Source organism: Mesoplodon densirostris, chromosome 19 (assembly GCF_025265405.1).
Source record: "Mesoplodon densirostris isolate mMesDen1 chromosome 19, mMesDen1 primary haplotype, whole genome shotgun sequence".
In the NCBI taxonomy this organism is placed as follows: domain Eukaryota; kingdom Metazoa; phylum Chordata; class Mammalia; order Artiodactyla; family Ziphiidae; genus Mesoplodon; species Mesoplodon densirostris.
Genome location: NC_082679.1, coordinates 9,075,969 through 9,091,488, shown reverse-complemented (window position 1 = coordinate 9,091,488; position 15,520 = coordinate 9,075,969). Strand labels below are relative to the sequence as shown.

General features: G+C 56.3%; 2 protein-coding genes across 14 annotated transcripts in view; one reads left to right on the top strand and one right to left on the bottom strand.

Annotated features, from left to right (window-relative positions):
* The window catches only part of STRN4 (striatin 4), a 25,978-nt gene extending 18,639 nt beyond the window's left edge, over positions 1 to 7,339 (bottom strand). For all 3 annotated transcript variants that reach the window (XM_060084778.1, XM_060084780.1, XM_060084779.1), the window contains exon 1: positions 7,043 to 7,339. In XM_060084778.1, coding sequence (XP_059940761.1) covers positions 7,043 to 7,324 — 282 coding nt within the window. In that variant the 5' untranslated portion in view covers positions 7,325 to 7,339. The remainder of the gene's footprint in view (positions 1 to 7,042) is intronic.
* FKRP (fukutin related protein) lies at positions 6,940 to 15,520 on the top strand. Of its 11 annotated transcripts, none has more exons than XM_060084790.1 (4): positions 6,959 to 6,979; positions 8,556 to 8,614; positions 11,980 to 12,175; positions 12,733 to 15,520. In XM_060084790.1, exon 4 carries the CDS (start codon positions 12,773 to 12,775, stop codon positions 14,258 to 14,260), a length of 1,488 nt encoding a protein of 495 aa, XP_059940773.1. In that variant the 5' UTR covers positions 6,959 to 6,979; positions 8,556 to 8,614; positions 11,980 to 12,175; positions 12,733 to 12,772; the 3' UTR covers positions 14,261 to 15,520. The 11 variants fall into 11 exon arrangements, with proteins under 11 accessions (XP_059940764.1, XP_059940774.1, XP_059940773.1 ...); XM_060084788.1 differs by lacking the exon at positions 6,959 to 6,979 and adding an exon at positions 7,422 to 7,462 and having other exon boundaries at positions 8,553 to 8,614; XM_060084787.1 differs by lacking the exon at positions 6,959 to 6,979 and adding an exon at positions 7,485 to 7,740 and having other exon boundaries at positions 8,553 to 8,614.

The window sequence follows — 15,520 nt, the reverse complement described above, 5'->3', positions numbered from 1 at the left end:
AGACAGGAAGACAGCAGGGCTCAGGCTCACTGACATGTGTCCCTCACTCACTCAGGGACAATCAGCTCCAGCCCTGCCCCCACAGCAACACACAGCAGCCACTTCTTCAGGCGTGAAGACCCTGAGCCAGGGTTCCATGGAGCAGTGAAAGGGCGGCTGGATCTGTCTCCATGTCACCCGCAATGAAACAACTGAAGAGAAGCCCTTAACCCCTGAAATTAAATAGGGACAGCCTGGGCCTAACTTGGTCCCCACCTCTGGGGAGGAGGTGGGCCAGGGAGGTTTTAACAGCCCTGGGCGCCTCCTCCCCCCACTCAGGCAGGTGCTGTCCCTCAGGTTGCTGGTGGAGGTGGCGTGCCACTACTCCTACCAGAGCATCTGTCTCTGGGAGGCGTGGGAAGCTGTTTCTGGCGTTTAGAGACAAGAGCGGGCGGCTCGGCTCAGCTCCCGCTGCAGCACGAAAGCTTCCCCACCCGACCCCCATGGTGGGGACCAACCTTTCCACCGGAGTCTGCCCAGGGTGAGGGAGACGCGCCACAACCACGACCCAGGGCCCTTGCCAACCACTTCACACTGTCTGCTGGCACGGGCTGCCCCAGTCTGCTCTGGTCTGTCAACAGGTCTTTTGGAGACACCGGGTCAACGGTCTTTGAGGCAGGATCTTGGCCCCTGACCGGGTTCCGGAAGCCCAGTGCCAAAGCCCTGAGCGCAGGGCTCCTCCCTGGCTTCTCCCCAAGGCTCGTCTGTTCCAGGCTAGGACCGCCTGAGCTCCAGGCTTGGCTCGGCCACTTACTCGCTGCATGATCTTAGGCAGGTCACTGGCCCTCTCTGAGCCTCCGTTTCCCCTCATGTGTTAAGTTCTTCTCAGTCCAAAGCCTGGCACAGAAGAAAGGCTAACAAATGCCAGCTCCTACCTCTTACTATTTTTATTCTCCCTGTCTGTTCTTCTAGGGTCTTGAAATGGGCCCAGTTCTTTAAGAGAGCTAGGATCCCTCTCAGACCTGAGGCCCATCGAGCAGAGCTGTCTGTGGCTTACAGGCCTCCTGCCCCACAGGCAGCTGCGTCTCCCTGGAGCCAATCCTCACACATCAAATGCTTATTGAAGAACTTCAACAGCTCCCCCAGAAGCCCCCAGTCGCCCCAGATACCTTTTCCAGGTGGTGAACATTCCCAAAGCCTCGCGCTCAAGGACTGTCCACTGTTGGTGGCCTCTCAGACGCCCGTGAACACGCCTCTTCCTTGCCTTGGGGCTCAAAGGGCCCTGACCTATCTGCCCCCAGCACTTGGAGCACAGCACAGCCCTGTGCCCTCAGGCCTCCTATCACCCCTGTCCTGCTTCAGGGACCAGGTCTCTCCCGCAGATTAGCAGAGAACCAAATGTGCGCTAAGCATTGCCGAGCACTGGCCAGGGCCGGGGGCCAGGGAAACAGGCACACTCAGACACCACTGGTGGCGCCATAAATTGACAAACCCTTCCGGGAGGGCAACCTGGCTATATCCACAAACACGTTAAATGCACATGCCTTTTGCCCTAGCAGTTCCACTTCTAAGGAAGTTACCCCACAGGCATAATTGCAATGGTAGGCTTCCTTTTGAACAAATAAAAAGGCATATATGTATACTAATGTATGACAGAAGTGTCATTCATTCATTTATTCACTCCACAAATATCTGTTGAGTCCCAGCTATGTACCAGATACAGTTGTGGACAAAGGATACATCACTGAACAACGTGAGGTTTATATTTTAGAGGAGGGTGCGGGAAAAACAACGAACACATAAATACACGTCACAGGTACGCTATGGAAAAGAAACCTCATCTGTCCATTGAGAGAAAGGGACTCCCCCCAATACCTTTTTCTTTCTACACTTTAAGTCAACACGTATGTACATAAACACCTAAGGCCAGACAGGCAGACTCACACGTGATCAGTGTCTCAGAAGTGTGAATTTCTGTCCTTTGTGCACCTTCTCAGTCACCCTGAGGTCTACTCTGCCCGTGACTTGTTAGAAGGTGGGGGGCGGCGGGGAAGGAAAGGTCCATCACCAACTACGAGTCCGGGGTCACGGCCTCCCTGGCCCTTCTGGGCTTCCGTCAGTGAGCTTCTGTTTCCCAGTGCCTGCGCGGCCTGCTGAGCCCACGCGCATCCAGTATCTGACACTGGTGACCACCTGTGACGGGCCAGGTTCTATGTGAGGTGCCGGAGAAGGAACGGAGAAGACGAGTGCCTCCTGTCCCCGCAGAGCCCTCAGTCTGGCTCAAGCGACAGACACGAGCAGCCACAACTAACACAGGACATGACTAGGACCCTAAGGAGTGAGCAGAGGAGGTTAGGGGAGGGACATCCAACCCACTTCTGAAGTGACGGTTCAGCTAAGACCTGAAGGCTGATTAGCAGTCGGCCAGGGGCTGGAGCATCTAGCTGGCCGAGGCCAGAGACAAGGGTGGCAAGGTGGGCTTAAGGAACTCTACAGAGGCCAGGATGCCTGCATCCGAATGTGTAAAAGGGTTAGTGAGGAAAATCAGAGAAGCTTGCAGGCCCGACAAAGGATCGCAGACCATGTGAGCAAGTCTGAAATTCATCCTAAGAGCACAGGGGAAGCTATGGAAGGGTTTTTTAAGCAGAGAAGAGATATAATCAGATTTGCATCTTACAAAGGTAATTCCGCAAGCTATAATGTGGAGAAATGATAGCTGCAGGGGGCGAGGGGAGGGCAAAGCTAAAGGCCGAGAGACCAGTCACAGAAGGAAGCAATCCCAGGAATCCCAGGGAGAAATGACGGGGGCCCAGACTAGGATCAGGCAGGCGGGCAATGAGTGGATTTAAGGTAATAAGGAGGTGACCCTCACCTGTGGGGGAAGAAAGTGGGGTCAAGGGGCAGAAAGCAGGGTCCAGGATCACGCTCAGACCTCACACTTGCTCAGCCTCCCGCACCCCCTTTGCCCCACAGCAAGCCCTGATGTCCCTTCTCCTGATGATGATGCAAGAATCTCACTCAGGGGGACTTCCCTGGCAGTTCAGTGCTTAGGACTCTGCGCTTCCACCGCATGGGACACGGGTTTGATCCCTGATCGATCGGGGAACTAAGATCCTGCATGCCATGTGCCGTGGTCAAAAATAATCTCACTTTGCTCTGTGGGCCTCTTCCCAGTTCCTCTGGCAAAGAAGGGAAAAAAGAGAACCAGAAACATGTGGCTGAAGTGTCCCGAGTTGGTGGAATACCACAGAGAGGGGAAGTGCTGGTGGCCAGTCCCTCCCACCCCGCAAACACCAGCAGCCACGGCTGCCTGATCTGTTGGCAGGTAAGGCTGGGATCTGGAAGTTTTCTACCCACCACATCCACCCACTGCCACTCTGAGACAGGGCCGCCGCCTCTCCTCCGGCTGTTCCCTTTCCACCCAGGCGGCATGGAAAAAGCTTCCGGAGGGGCCTGAGCATTTCAGCCCTCCCAGGGGCCGCTGATGACTCTCTGTACCCCAACCTTTCTGTCCCAGCCCGCTCCCCGTCCCGGCTCAGTCCCATCTGGCCCTGCATCTCCTGCACTCCACTCGTCCTCCCCAGGGTCTGGGGGCTCCTGGCAGGGTTGAGTCCCCATGGATCCCCCAGAGCCCCTTGTGAGGCTGGCAGTGGAGATGGGCCAGCTCCATACCTTCTCCACCAGCTGCTCCTACATGTGTCCAGTTCAGGCCCCGCCCCCAAGGTCCCTCTCGCCCTCAAAGAGCTCACTCCCCTTTGCAGAAGTACCAGAGATCGTGGGCAGAGCCACGCAATCAAAGACTCAACTGCGTCAGTGTGTACAGTTCTCTGTAACCTCCTGCACAAACCAGCCTTCTCTATTAGCCTGGAAGTTTCTGCAGGGCAGAAACCACGTCACCTCCTTCTGGGAATCCCCCTACCTGGCAAAGTCCTGCTTATTATCAACCACGTCGATGCCACCTCCCTGCTCCCATCTTCGGGCGCCTCCTGGCAGGACCTCACGAGAGGCTGCCTTTTCTGCTGCTCCCCACACGCTGACTGCATGTGGGTCCTGTGCCAGGAGCAGCTGCACGCAGCTACTTGGAGAAAAGGTATTCAGAGTTTATCAGAAAAATCTGACGCAGTCCAGGCCTTAAAGGATCTCACAGGAGAAGTCACACCTCCCTAAGTGATAAGGGCTCGAGTAGAAGTGTATAAAAAGGGGTGCTGCTGCTGGGACTGTAAACGTGGGGCGACTTGGCACAACTAATCACCCCTTTATAAACACATCTATTCTACCATTCCACCCATCTATTCTGCTGTATACTCACAGGGGAACACAGGGACATTCACTGCAGCCATTTCCGACGGGCAGAAACGGGAAACAACCTAAAAGTTCAGCAAGAGGGCTCAAACTAAATGAGCTACGGTACAGACACCAGTGGAATGGAGTTTTCGATAATAATAAGACCTCTCTCTGCTGATGTGAAAGGACCACAAAGACACATGAGTATGTGGCGAAAAAAAGTCACTGAATGATACATGTAGTATGATCTCATGTATTACACACAGATGTGAATTACTTTCATAGCAATAACAGTGGGGGGGGGCTTTCCCTTTCCACTTGCGCGCGCGCACGCGTGTGTACACATCTATAAACGCAGACGCTTCTGAGATCTTTGCATTTTTACTTATGTAACAGAACAAAAGAAAATAAAAGTACAGGGCTTCCCTGGTGGCGCGGTGGCTAAGAGTCCGCCTGCCAATGCAGGGAACACGGGTTCGTGCCCTGGTCTGGGAAGATCCCACACGTCGCAGAGCGGCTAGGCCCGCGAGCCATAGCCGCTGAGCCTGCGCGTCCGGAGCCTGTGCTCCGCAACGGGAGAGGCCACAACAGTGAGAGGCCCGCGTACCGCAAAAAAAAAAAAAAAAAGAAAGAAAGAAAATAAAAGTACAAAGTAAGAGATGCTGGAGCCTAGACAAAGGAGAGCCTAACTGGGTGCTATCTACAACTTCCTCTCAAACGCCAAGAAGGACCACTAAATGCAGGAACAGACACGTTTTCTCTCGTTTGTCTCAAAGATGAGGAAGCGGGGTGGTGAGTGCTGTAGGGTACGCTGGTCTGTTACGAGTGCTGGATGACCCTGGGGAGGCCACTGGGTTTCCTTGGAACAGGCTTCTCATCTGTCCTGGGCATCAGAGAGGTAATAATACATGGGCTTGAAAGCCCACAGACCACCCCTGCCACCCACAGGCTGTGACCCTAGATAAATCACTGATCTTGTCAAAGCCTCCATTTCTTCTTCTGATTTTTTTTAAAGGGGGGGTGGTGGTGGAGGGGGGAATAATATCACTTACCCCCCCAGAATGTTGCAAGGATTAAATGATACCATGTATCTGAAGTGCCTAATACAGTGCCTGGCACATAATATGTGCTCAACAAACAGCAGCTGCTATCATGATTGCTAAGTGAGGGCAATGCCATTGGCCCTGCCTCCATAATGGGGCACTGAGAAGATCTAATAAGATGTACCCTGGGAAAGAGTTCTGTAAGTAGAGATGGGACACCATGGGACACCAAAGCAAGGGGTACTTACATAAGGATTTCTCTCCCACCCCAACTCCAAGCCTCAGCCACCACACAGCTAAGATCCCTATTGGGGTGGGAGAATTGTGGGATGCTCTCTTTATTCATCCTAAGGACAAAATTCTAATCCGGTATTTACTTGGGTCCCCACCTCAACTAGATAGGAAACAGCAAATCAGAAGGGGAAAGACGAGCTGCTAGAAGCAGGTACTGACTTCTGCTAATAACACCCCAGCCCAGGGACCCTTCAAATCCTCACAACTCTGATACCCAAGCTCCTCAGGACACTCTGCCAATCGACCCACACTTCTCAAGGTCACAAAACCCAGTCCTGCCTCAGCCTCTTCCAATCATCATCCGAGGGCACATCCCTCCCCCAAGCTACTCCACAAACCATAGGGTCCTTTCCCAGAAACTTCCACAAACACCTCCCCCCAGGATCCTTCTGAGATGCTTCCTCTGGCTGCCTTCCTGCTCTACAAAATGCTCCCCCGGCCATCCCTGAGGTCCCCCGGATTCCTCCTCACATTCTCCATCCCGCCTCCCATCTCCACAGCTGGACATGTTTGACCCTCCCCCACTCCAGTTCGGGGTTCTCCATCCGACTTCCTACACACTTCCCATCTCAGGGCGGGAGTCCCCACTCCTCCACACCCCCAAAGAGTTTCGGCTCTCAGGCTCTTCCAACACAGGTTCTTGAGGCACGTCCTGGCCCCGTCCGTGCTTCCGACCCAGGGACCCCCTCCCCTGCCCTCCCAAGCCACGCCTGCCAGGGCTCCCCAACGTTTCCTCCTCGGAGGGGAGGGCACACACCTTCATCGGGGACCCCCCGACACCTTGCTCTCATCCCCCGAGTCCTCGACACAGCCGTCTTTCAGTCCCTCCTGTCCAAACGCTCCGAAACACACCCGTCCCGAGCTCCCTGACTTCCTCTTCCGACTCACCCGGGTTACCCGCCCTGACCCGCTCTCGTCCCCAACGGATCCCAAGTTTCCCCGACGCCCCCTCTCTCCCACCCGGGGCCCAGCGGGCTCCACCTCCAACGCGCACCTGGCCGGGGACGGAGTGGGAGTCCCTCGGCACCCTTGGAGCTTTTTGCTCACTCGCATACAAGACTCCTCCATCCCCTCTCATCACCCTTTGCTGAGTTCTCTTTGGGTCCCCTCGGGGCCCCGAGGCCACTCTCTCAGGAATCCTTCTGCCGGTCCGTTCACTCCCACTCCCACTTCCAGCCGGTTCTGCTCCCCTGTGCCCCTTCTCTCGGCGGCCGCGGTCCCGGCCCTGGGCCCCCCTCCCGCCTCCAGCTGCCCGGGTGCCCTTAGGACCCCCCTCGGACGGCCCCTCACTCCGTCTCGGGGCCGGTCGCGGTCCCCTACCCGCCCCCCCGGCCGTCCCGGCGGCCATTGCTCCAAGATGGCGGCGGCGGCGGCGGCGGGTGAGGCCGGGCCGGGCCGGGCCGGGCCGGGCGGGGGGTCGGGGGTCCCGGGGCGGTACTCACCTGCAACTCGGCGCGCTCGGCCTCCCAGCGGGCCTTCTCCGCTTCGAAGCGCGCCCACTCGTGCTGGATAAAGTGTAGGATCCCGGGCAGGCTCAGGGGCTCCGGCCCCGCCGTGGGGCCGGGGCTCCCTCCACCGCCGCCTCCCTTAGCAGCCGGGCCGGGCCCGGGGGCGGGGGTAGAAACCGGGGCCGCCCCCGTCGGGCCGGGGCCCACGCCGGAGCCCAGCGGGCGGCAGGAGGAAGCGGCGGCGGCGACCGCGGCGGCCGCTCGCTCCTCCATCATGGAGGCCCCGGGGCCGGCCCGCGCGCCCGCTGTGCCTCGCGCGCCTGCGCGGCCGCGCCGACAGTCGCGCGCGCGCTTGGTGGGGGCCGGGGGGGCCGGTGACGGGAACGAAGTCGGATGCGCGCCTCGCCCACCCAGGTCGACCCCGAAGGCGCGCGCGTGGGGGGCGGGAAGGGGCGCGCGCCCGAAGGAGGGCAAACGCGACCCAGGCCCGGCGCGAGGGTTGCCTTTGGGAAGCGCGGGACTTAAGGAGGGGCCGCTTTCTGCCCCCCTCCTCACGCTTCACCCCAAAGAAAGACTCTAGTCCTCTCCAGACCCAAACACCATTCTCCTCGACAATCACTGTCCCTCTTTCAGAGACAGAGCGACCACCAACGGTGGTTTCAGCAATGGCCCCATCCAGATTCCTGGCCCAGGTCGGTTGTCATGGTAACACTTCCCAGTCGGGAACACCCTTAGCCTCCCCTCCCCTCCACCTTTGTGGTTATGGAGCTCCAAACCTGTCCTGGCCCTGCACCAGGAAGAGGTTGCTAAGGTAACCCAAGTCCCTGGTGGTCCTTATACCCCTACCCTCATTGGTTACTATGGCAACCTCACCTAGCACTCAGGTAGAAAGGACCCCAGCCCCAAGGACACTGCTGAGGGAAACATCTCTTTCCCAACCCCTCCGCCCAGCCACCCAGTTGGCATTACCATGGTAACCATCCATCTCCCCCTTTCCCATCAGTGGGAGGTCTGTGGACCAAACCAACCAGGTGTTTTTATTTAGACGAGATGCTCTGCTGAGGAGTAGTTGCTATGGTTACAAGGCCTGGACCATCCCCAGGGAGGTAAGAAACAAGCAAAGCCAAGTCCTGGTTACTATGGTAATGGGGGCAGTCCCCCTTCCAGTGACCCTAGGGACCAGGCCCACCAAGGTACAGGACATTTTAGGATTGTCTCTCAGGATGGAGTGTGTCTAGGAAAGGGGTTGTTATGGTAACACCTGTCACTTCTAGCCTTACCTTTCTGGACACATTTATGAAAGAAGGGATGGTTATAGGTTGCTATGACATCCTTCCCTTCACTCCTTCCCTTCACAGATGCTTCAGGTGGTCCCTGAGCTTATGAGATTTCAAGAGAAATGATTCCTTGACCTTCTCGTTGCCACTTTTGTAGGTAAAATTAAATTGTGCTCTGTTGTGTGAAATTGGCTGATTTGGGGTTTTCTGGTTTCTCCTTCCCTCAGCAGTGCAGCTGAGCTGGGCTGGAACCGCCCCCCTGGAGCTCCCTCAGCCTGCAACCTAGGAGGTAAGAAGCCCCTCAGTGTCACCTGCACTCACGTGGGAACTGCCCTTGTCCCCAAAGGTTTTTCCACACATCACTCATTTTCTCTATCCATCACATTCCCATTCTACAGATGCAGCAACTGAGGCTCAGGCCAGGTGAAGTCTAGCCTGAAGTGAATGTGGATCCACTTACCTTGTTTTGTGGGCAATGGAGAAACAAAGGCTCAGCTTAACTGTCCTCTCCTCCCCTGACCACCTTTTCTCTCTCATGCTCCCTGCTGGTTTCCTGCTCTATCTGTAAGTTGTTTGCAGGGATTCTGTCTGTCTTCCTACCTCTGGAGGGCCTGCCCAACCACTGCCTGGTTCACCCCGTGTCCCCAGAACACAGAGGGCACTCAATAAATATATGTTTGTTGAATTAATTAATTAATGGGCCATATTCAGCTTTGAAAGCACCTGTCAAGTGAGGGCAAGGGAAAGGGGTTATCTCACTGAAGATGGGTTGAAAGTTGGACTGTCTTTGTGGACCCAAAAGAGACAGCAGAGCTTATTGGCTAAAATCACAACACTGGAGCCAGCTTCCCGGTCAAATCCCAGGTCCACCACTTCCCAGCTGTGTGACCTTGGGCAAGTGACTTCACCTGTCTGGGCCTCAGTTTCCTCATCTTTAAATGTGATCATAATGTGAAGATTAAACAAGTTAAGATCGGTAAAATGCTTAGAACAGGAACTGGCACATCAAGATCAGCTAGAATTGTTGATATTATTATGATCCTTCAAATTCACCGTTTCATCCACTTTGCCCCAGTGAAGGAGTTTTGAGTCCTTACAGTTGGGGAAGCCAAGACTGACCTTGTCAGGGTACTAGATGATTCCTCTCTCTCTCTACTCTGGTTCCCTCACCTCCTCATCTGGCTGTCATACCTGCTGGTCTCTGAGAAACTGGCTTCTGTCCTCTGTCCTTTTGGGCACCTCCTGGCCCAGAGTCAGCCAGATAGCGTGTGGTGAGAACCAGGTTCCGGGGGCGGAGACCTGGGTTCTGCTCCCTTTGGCCTTCCTCTCTCTGTGCCGCAGGTTCCCCATCTGAATAACAGGAGTCAGTCATTCATTCCACACAAATTTATTGAGCACCTGCTGTGTGCCAGGTACTGAGCCGTGTTCTGGGTGTACAGCAGGGAACAAAACAGACAAAACAAGAGACAAGATAAGTAAAATCTACATGAGAACTACTAGGGGAGGAAAATAGCCCAGGGATGGGACATAGGAAGTATGTGGGTGATAGGGAGAGGCATTTTTAAGTAGGGTGGCCAAAGGAAGGGATCACTCTACAGGTGACATTTGAGCAAAGACCTGAAAGCCAGGGGAGAAGGCATGCAGCTGCTACCTGGGGGAGAGCATCCTGGCAGAGGGGACAGCCAGTGCCACAGCTGGGGTCTCCTGGGTGTATTTGGAGAATGGTGTTTGGTGGCCCACGTGGCTGCAGCTGAGCAGGCAAGTGGGAGAGGGTGGGGGATCACGTGGAGCCTTGTGGGTCCCAGCGAAGACTTTAGCTTTTCCTTTGAGTGAGTCTCGAGCCACAGAAGCCTTGAGCAGACGCAGGACAGAATCTAACTGAAGATTGATCAGGATCCTTCTGGGCTCTGAGTGGGGCACAGACCATAGGAGACAAGGCCGAAGCAGGAGGAAGGTCTCTTTAGAATTGTTAGAAGATTCTGAAACCATCTAAAGGTCTCTTCTCTGTTTCTGTGTACCTGAGCGCTAAAATTCTAAGATTTTTAAGACCCTGAAGATTCTGTGGTCCCAACGGTTCCTCCCCCACCACCCAAGTAATGTGAGTTGCCCAAGCTCAGTGGTATTGTCTGTCCCTGTGTGTTATGTGTCCACGGCTGTTTCCCCAGGGCCTAGGACAGTGCATGGTATGTTGTAGGAGTTCCACAACCTGGAAGGATGGAAGGAAGGAGGGATTGATCGAAGGTCCAGAAGGCAGTTCCAAGGTTCTGAAGGATAACAAGTCGCTCTGAAAGTGCAACTCAGACTCTTAAGTGCCATCTGAGTTGGGTCAGAGAAGGGCAAGCAGGCCTGGGATGGGTGAAGAGGGATGAGAGGGCGTTTCTGGAGGGAGAGAGAGAGAGAGGAGACAGGGAGACCAGGGCAGGGCCCCAGGTGCATGGCCACAGTGCAAAATTTGGCCCTGGGGACCTGAGTGGGCTTTACAGACACACAAAACCCCTGCCCCCAGTCATCATCTTTTCACCAAGTGCATTTTCAGTGCCCAGTCGTGTGGGAGGAACACAGTGGTGATTGAGACGGTCCTGGCTCTACCCTCCTGGGGCTCACGGTCTAGTGGGGCACACAGAGCCATCCCCAGACAGTGCCAAACCAGAACAGGCAGCCCAGGGGTTCTGGGAGCCCAGAGGGGACTTCCGACTCAGCCTGTGGTTCAGGGAGGGCTTCCTGGAGGAGGGGCCATCTGAGCTAAAGCCTGAGCATAAGTGAGTTCTCCAGGAGAAAACAGGCACAGGGAGAAGGGGTGTTCGAGAGGAGACTCTTCTAGGCAGGAGGAACAGGATACACAAAGGTTTAGAAATAAGATCTGTTTGAAGAAAAGTCCAAGATGGCTTAGGCACAGAGTTCGAGGATGCATGGCAGGAGATGGGGCTGGAATGGTGGCAGGCAAGGGCCGGGTCATACGAGGCCTGGTGGGACTTTGTAAGAAACTTAGACTTTCTCCCCAGGGCACTAGGGAGCCATGGCAGATTCTGAGCGAGAGAGGGAGAGGTCAGATTTGTGCTTTATGCAGACCCCTCTGGCTGCCACGAGGAGGGGACTTAGGAGACCGTGGGAGGCTGGGTGGGGATCTCGGTGAACCGGGGTTGAAGGGAGAGCTGTGGGAATGGGGAGGGGGGGGTCAGAAGTATTTAGGAGGTAGGAAGATTAGCGGGGTCTCTGACGTCCCCCTCTCCGGGAGGGGCAGAACCTATGAAGATCCTTCATGGGGAAACTTTAGTATCTGCTCAGAAGAGAGAGTTAATTATTCCTTCTGTGCTGGAGACCAGCCAAGTCTTCAAGTTGTGATGGGGACATAGAGACAGCGCCACCTGGGGGTTGCTTAGGAATGTGGCCCATGAATAGAGGTGGAGGTGCCCTATGGAGGGAGCACAGCCTCTTTGGATGCAGCCCACTCTACTTCAAAAAAAAAAAAGATTTTTTAATTGTGATAAAATACACATAACAAAATTTGTCATCTTAACAGTTTTCAAGTGTATAGTTCAGTAGTATTAACTATATTCATATTATTGTGCAAACAATCTCCAGAACTTTTTCATCTTGCAAAACTGGAACTCTATACCCATTAAACAACAACTCCCCGTTTCTGCCTCCTCACAGCCCCTGGCAACCACCATCTACTTCCTGTTTCTATGAGTTTGACCCATTCCATTAAAAAAATTTAATTAGTGGTCAACATTACAAACTGGAATAATTCTATGATTTAAGAAAACATTTCTAGCTTTCCTTGCAAAAACTGAAAACATCTGGCTGACCATCAGGAAAGAAATGGCCAGATGGCAGAGGATTTGAGGAGGTGAGAAGGAGGCAGCAGGGGAGGGGCTTGGTGGCCAAGGCTCTGACCCCGGGGCCAGGGTGTGGGGGGGGGGGAGGGAAGAAGAGATCAGGGGTGAGAGCAGGGAATGAATGGGGTCTGGGCATTTATAACTGAACCCGAATCTGAATCAGAAGTTGGCAATGAATAAAAGGGTGGGACTGAACAAGGAAGAAGGGAAGGTGATTCATTGGTTAAAAACTTCCTCAGCATCTGATGTGTACCTGGCTCTGTGCTGAGTAGCCTTGGGTACCCAACAGTGACCAAGACAGGCTCCGGACCTGTCCTCACACAGACTGGGCCCTACTCACTAATGAATTAGAGTGGTAGGCTAGAGTCGGGGAACCCACGGGTCTGAAGGAGCCCAGAGGGGGTTGCATGACCCAGCCTGGGATCAGGGAGGGCTTCCTGGAGGAGGAAATGTCGGAAGTGAAACCAAATAAGGAAAAGGCTGGGAGAGGAAGACAAGGCTGAGGTTGGGTTGGGGGGGGCGTTTCTGACAACCAGCTCCAGTCTCCCCTTTCATCCCCGCTCCCCAGGATACCCGGGAAGCCCAGCTAAGGGCCTGACTTCAGCCCCATGCGGCTCACCCGCTGCCAGGCTGCTCTGGCAGCCGCCATCACCCTCAACCTCTTGGTTCTGTTCTATGTCTCGTGGCTGCAGCACCAGCCCAGGTACTCCCCGGCCAGGGGCTCCCGCCGTGGGTCTGCCTCCGGCCCCCGGGTCACCATCTTGGTGCGGGAGTTCGAGGCCTTTGACAACGCGGTGCCAGAGCTGGTGGACTCCTTCCTGCAGCAGGACCCAGCCCAGCCGGTGGTGGTGGCAGCCGACACGCTCCCCTACCCGCCTCTCGCCCTGCCCCGCATCCCCAGCGTTCGCCTGGCGCTGCTGCAGCCCGCCCTGGACCGGCCCGCTGCAGCCTCGCGCCCCGAGACCTACGTGGCCACCGAGTACGTGGCCCTGGTGCCCGACGGGGCGAGGGCCGAGGCACCGGGCCAGCTGAAGCGCATGGCCGAGGTGCTGCGAGCGGGAGGCGCACGCCTGGTGGCCGCTCCCGTTGCTTCGGCCAACCCTGCCCAGTGCCTGGCCCTGAACGTCAGCCTGCGGGAGTGGACGGCGCGCTACGGCCCGGCACCCTCCGCACCCCGCTGTGACGCCCTGGACGGGGACGCCGTGGTTCTCCTGCGCGCCCGCGACCTCTTCAACCTCTCGGCGCCCCTGGCCCGGCCCGTGGGCACCGGCCTCTTCCTGCAGACCGCCCTCCGCGGCTGGACGGTGCAGCTGCTGGACCTGCCCTTCGCCAGGGCGCGCCAGCCCCCGCTGACCACGGCCCACGCGCGCTGGAAGGCGGAGCGCGAGGGGCGGGCGCGGCGGGCGGCGCTGCTGCGGGCGCTGGGCATCCGCCTGGTGAGCTGGGAGGGCGGGCGGCTCGAGTGGTTCGGATGCAACAAGGAGACCCCGCGCTGCTTCGGGACAGTGGTGGGCGACACGCCGGCCTACCTGTACGAGGAGCGCTGGACACCCCCGTGCTGCCTGCGTGCACTGCGCGAGACGGCCCGCTACGTGGTGGGCGTGCTGGAGGCGGCCGGCGTGCGCTACTGGCTGGAGGGCGGCTCGCTGCTGGGGGCGGCCCGCCACGGGGACATTATCCCGTGGGACTACGACGTGGACCTGGGCATCTACCTGGAGGACGTGGGCAACTGCGAGCAGCTGCGGGGTGCCGAGGCGGGCTCGGTGGTGGATGAGCGCGGCTTCGTGTGGGAGAAGGCTGTGGAGGGCGACTTCTTCCGCGTGCAGTACAGCGAGAGCAACCACCTGCATGTGGACCTGTGGCCCTTCTACCCTCGAAACGGGGTCATGACCAAGGACACGTGGCTGGACCACCGGCAGGATGTCGAGTTCCCCGAACACTTCCTGCAGCCTCTCGTGCCCCTGCCCTTCGCCGGCTTCGTGGCGCAGGCACCTAACAACTACCGCCGCTTCCTGGAGCTCAAGTTCGGCCCCGGGGTCATCGAGAACCCCGAATACCCCAACCCCGCACTCCTGAGTTTGGCAGGAAGCAGCTGAAGCTACAGCACCTGATCTTGGAGTCAGGAGCACGTTCAGGCACAGGGCATTGTCCTTTGTCTTGGTGCTGCTGGCGTTTGGCGGGCGGGCCAGGGATGCCAAGCCACCCTGCTGGGCCCAGCACAGCCTGGGACATCAAAGGTGTGCCCTGCCCCAAATTCCCAGAAGCGGGGCTCCAGGGCTGGGGCAGAGTTTTGGAAAGAGAGGGAGAAAGAGTGTAGGTTCTGGGGCCAGACTGCTGTGTCCCAATTTCTCTGCGCCTCGGTTTCCTCCGGGATGCAGTGTGTGCCCTCAGGGTCTAGCACACAAAGAGCCCCAGGACACTTGGCCGTTGGGGTTGCTTCCGCCACTAGAGGGCGCCCTTGTCCTACCTTGGGGCCAAGGCGAATGTAAGCCCGGGACCTCTGTTCCACGGCTTTCACGTCTCTTGAGCCTTTGGTCTTCCCTCTAGCCTCCTGTGCCTGGCGGGACAGGATGACTAAATCCCCTTCTTTCAGAAAACGACCGCCTTCCCTCCTGGGAGAGCGCTGTGAGGTGCATGCTGCTCTTAACCCCATCTTGCAGAGAAGCAAACAGGCTCTGAGGTGCGGCTGTGGTTCAGAACCGGGTTCTGGATCCCGGCCCCCTCCATTTAACTGTTACCTCATTATTTTAGCTCTCTGCACCTATTAGCCACTCGCAAGGCGGGGTAAACAATAGTCATAGCTCACATTTTCTGAGCACTTACTGTGTATCAGGCATCGTTCTCAGTATTTCACTGACTTAGGGATAACTGACTTATCCCTCACCTTGACCCTCTGAGGTGAGAGCTGCTGTTATTTTGATTTCACAGATGAGGAAACAGGCCAGAATGGTAAAGCCACTTGTCCAAAGTCAGACAGCTTGGGAAGTGTCAGAGAGGGGACTTGAACCCAGGCTGTCCGTCTGTAGCCTGCATTGCCGTTGCCTGCTATGCCCCTCTCTGGTGATAGTACCCGAGAGGGGCTTTGGGAAGCCACACGGCTTAGCAGGTAAAGCGACAGCAGCCTTCCTCTCGTGATCGTGCACCTAAGAGGAAATACTGTTTGGGCATGTACCTCCAATAGGTATATTTATTTATAAATTATATTCAGGTACTACTAGCATTCTGTATATTAGTAATAAGGCTTAAATTATTCCATTTTAAAATTAAAAATAAATAGAGAGGGTTTTGATTACCAGCCTCATCCCAGTGACTTGTCCTGCACACCCCTTGGGTGTATGCACCTGGCTTTGAGACCA